The sequence below is a fragment of the Centruroides vittatus genome, unplaced genomic scaffold (genome assembly GCF_030686945.1).
Source record: "Centruroides vittatus isolate TY-2023 unplaced genomic scaffold, ASM3068694v2 contig_1312, whole genome shotgun sequence".
Taxonomy (NCBI): Eukaryota; Metazoa; Arthropoda; class Arachnida; order Scorpiones; family Buthidae; genus Centruroides; species Centruroides vittatus.
The window spans coordinates 27,885-31,201 of record NW_027120835.1 but is presented as its reverse complement, the minus strand read 5'-3'; the positions used below and the strand labels follow the sequence as shown (position 1 = coordinate 31,201).

General features: G+C 31.2%; 1 protein-coding gene across 1 annotated transcript; it reads left to right on the top strand.

The window, feature by feature from the left end:
- The first annotated feature begins 384 nt into the window (after window positions 1-384).
- On the top strand, window positions 385-3,069 carry LOC136990342 (DBH-like monooxygenase protein 1 homolog). The gene is made up of 8 exons (XM_067288736.1): window positions 385-627; window positions 1,704-1,850; window positions 1,925-2,104; window positions 2,173-2,259; window positions 2,331-2,522; window positions 2,594-2,693; window positions 2,759-2,925; window positions 3,004-3,069. The coding sequence occupies exons 1-8, from the start codon at window positions 385-387 to the stop codon at window positions 3,067-3,069; spliced, it is 1,182 nt and encodes a 393-aa protein (XP_067144837.1).
- Window positions 3,070-3,317: the final 248 nt, after the last annotated feature.

Genomic DNA, 3,317 nt, shown 5'->3' with positions numbered 1-3,317 from the left:
AAAAATTTCCCTTTGTTATATATAACAACTTGGCAAATAATACATTACGAAACGCTTATTCGTTGTACAATAAAGTTAAAAAAAACACATCATTTTAATATAAAAAAATCACGAATTTTATGAGTTATTATTCATTAGAAGCTATTAGCAAAAGATATTTCGGAAACAATTCATTATTCACTTTCATAAATATTGGATAAATGAATAAAAAAATTGATATACAGTATTTAGTGTGTGTGCGTGAGAGAGAGAGAGAAGCAATAAAAGTTGTAAGAAGTTGAATGTACTTTAAATGTTAATCTTTTGAGAGAAAAGAACCAGTTGTCGATAACTATCCAACAGCAATTTACAGGTTGCAACAGATTGGGATTTATTCTCTCAAGCATGAAGTTACGTATATTTATATTGTTCTTATATCTTCCTTTAATATTCAGTGAAAAATGGAGTCGTTATTTGAAATTGGATCAGAATTATGAAGTTTGGTGGCACGTCGAAGGAGACGAAATAATTTTCCAAGTGGAAGTGGCTACTAAAGGTTGGATTGGTTTCGGAATATCTCCAAATGGAGAAATGGCCGGTAGTGATGTTATCATAGGATGGGTTAAGAACGGAAATGCGCAATTTCACGTAAGTATATATGGAAAATCAACTTCTAATTCTTTTGCTAGATAAAGCATTCAATATTTAAAGATTTAAAGTTTTTATAGATTGTTTTATTTACTATACAGACACTCCTCACTTAACTACCGAGTGTCGTTCCTTCGACTAGGTCTTAAGCGAATTGGTGAATAAACGAGGAGCTTTAATCATTTTCATTTATTATGGGTAAAGAAAAGGCCTAAAGGAAACTCCAAATCCAAAACTTTGTTTTAATTTGCATCTCTTACATATTACAGAACACGAAAATACAATCAGCAAAAAATATAAAAATGATTTACCGAAAAATTTAAGTTCATTCGTATAAAAAAGTAAGCACTTGAAAGCCTTTAAACTGGACGTCGTTTTAGTTTCCTTGTGTATTCGGGTACTTTTTTCAAAAACGTCCAGTTTCATTCGGATTTGTTCGGGCTTTAACCATCTTTCCCGATAATTTCATCAAATTGGTCAAATAAATTTTTCATCTGTTCTAAGTTCGCGCTTGCCACCTCGCCGCTGATACTCTGATTGTGCATGTTGAATCCAACCACGACTTGCCATAAATGTTTCTGTCTATTCTTCGCTCTCTTTGAAATTTCAAATTTTCTGTGTGCATTGGCTATTAAAAGGCCATCGGCATTGTTTTTTGTATCTGATTTTCAAACCGGATCGCCAGTAATTTCTCCATTTCGTAAATGAGGCCTTTGCTGCCTAGTTTTTATAGCTTTAAACCACTGTCTCTTTCACACTATCTTTATCTTCCAAGATCGCCGAAACGGTCGAATTTTCCGGTCCAAGTCACGTGCAATCGCTTTAAGTTTTTTACCAGTTTCGTAGTCGTTTGTAATAATCGTTATCAACTCAAGGTCGATAGCCTTTTTGCCTTCCTTGGCGCTTCCTCCAGGTGAAATCGTGATCTTCTTTTTGGCCGGGATCTTGTAGTGTGGAGTGTGCAATAAAGTACAAATTTATAAATGAAATATGTAGTCTTGGGCAACTAAGAAAATGGATTCCAGAGACAGACTGAGAACATGATACAGTGCAATGTTTCTTTTTTTATATTACAGGATAGACACGCCAAAGGAAGATTTCAGCCAGAAATAGACAAACAACAAGACTGGGAATATCTATGGTGCTGCGAAAATGACACTCATACAATTATACGTTTTAAGAGACTTCTAAACACTTGCGATTACCAAGACATACGTATAACGGTTAGTATGTCTCTATTACATTAATTTAAATTAAAAATTTATGTAAAGTTTTAATCTTTTAAAATCTCATTTAGAACGATACAATAAACTTGATATACGCGTATAATAATGAAGTACCTAATACCGAAAATTCAGTGAAATATCATGGGCCACGGAGAAGAGGATCTAAAAAAACTCTTCTCTTAAATCCGAGGATGCTAGAAAGTTTCGAAAACGAAGAGAATATTTATTATTGGGAATTAAGAAGTCCTAATGTAAGTTAACATTGGCATTCAATTTAATTAAAGGCTTCATGTTTTATTTAAATAAAATCCTTTTGTAGATCCCGGTACCTTCTAATAAAAATTCTGGAGATTATTGTATCTTATTCAAACGTCCCGATCTTGATAAGAAGCATCATATCATAGAGGTATAAACATTTTGAATATTTTTAATATTCGAGGTTTCTTTATTAATTAATATATACTTTATGAATTATAGATTGATTCGATAATTCAACCAGGAAACGAAAATGTTGTTTATAATTTAGTTTTATATACTTGTCCGGGTATTAACGAAGAAAAAATATCACAATTCACGGAGAAAGAATATAACGAATGCTTCACAGAAGAAATGGAGCCTAAATTTCCCTTCTGTTTTGTCATGAAATTTATATGGACTACCGGAAGCGAAGTAATAATTTTTGTCTTTTATCTATATAAATAAAACAAAATATATTTTCTAATGTTTTAATTACAATTTAGACTTTTAGATTTCCAGAAAAGACAGGTTTACCTTTAGGAATCTCAGACGATGAGTGGTATATGTTAAAAATTCATTATGATAATCCTAATTTAGAGGAAGGTAATTTACGATTTCCACATTGAGTTTTACGGTAATTATTCTGTAATTTAAATATATATTTTCAGGAATATTCGATAATTCAGGATTGAGACTTTTATACACTCCAAATCTTCGCCAGTACGATAGTTCGGCTCTAGCTATTGGTAGTTTTGCTTATCCGTGCGCATTTATTCCACCCGAACAATATGAATTTGTTATAGCGGGGCATGCTCATCCTTCTTGTTTAAAGCAGGTAAAAATTTATAATAAATTGATTTTATTGGTTTTAATCTTTGTCTAAAATATTCATTTGAAATATATAATATTTCAGGGACTTCCTCCCGAAGGTGTTAAGGTCTTTGCTGTTTTATTTCATTCGCATCTCTTAGGCAAGTAATTTAATTAATTAATTTATACAAAATAATCAAATTAATTTCAGATATAAATAATACATTTAGGTAGAAGATTAAAACTCAGACATTTTCGTGGCAATGAACTTCCCCCGATTAGTAAAGACGATAATTACGATGATAGTTATCAGGTATTTTATCGATTTTATTTTCCAAATATTAGCTTATATTTAATTAATAAAAGTTTTTAAGTTAATTTTTCAAAGTAAGTTAAAGAATGTGAATTTAAAAATTC

What these genes read in the sequence shown, in the direction of transcription:
- LOC136990342 (XM_067288736.1), top strand. Translation starts at nt 385, where the DNA reads ATGAAGTTACGTATATTTATATTGTTCTTATATCTTCCTTTAATATTC. An exon ending in GGGAATTAAGAAGTCCTAAT is followed by an intron (nt 2,105 to 2,172) that starts GTAAGTTAACAT and finishes ATCCTTTTGTAG; the next exon opens with ATCCCGGTACCTTCTAATAA. An exon ending in ATCCTTCTTGTTTAAAGCAG is followed by an intron (nt 2,926 to 3,003) that starts GTAAAAATTTAT and finishes ATAATATTTCAG; the next exon opens with GGACTTCCTCCCGAAGGTGT.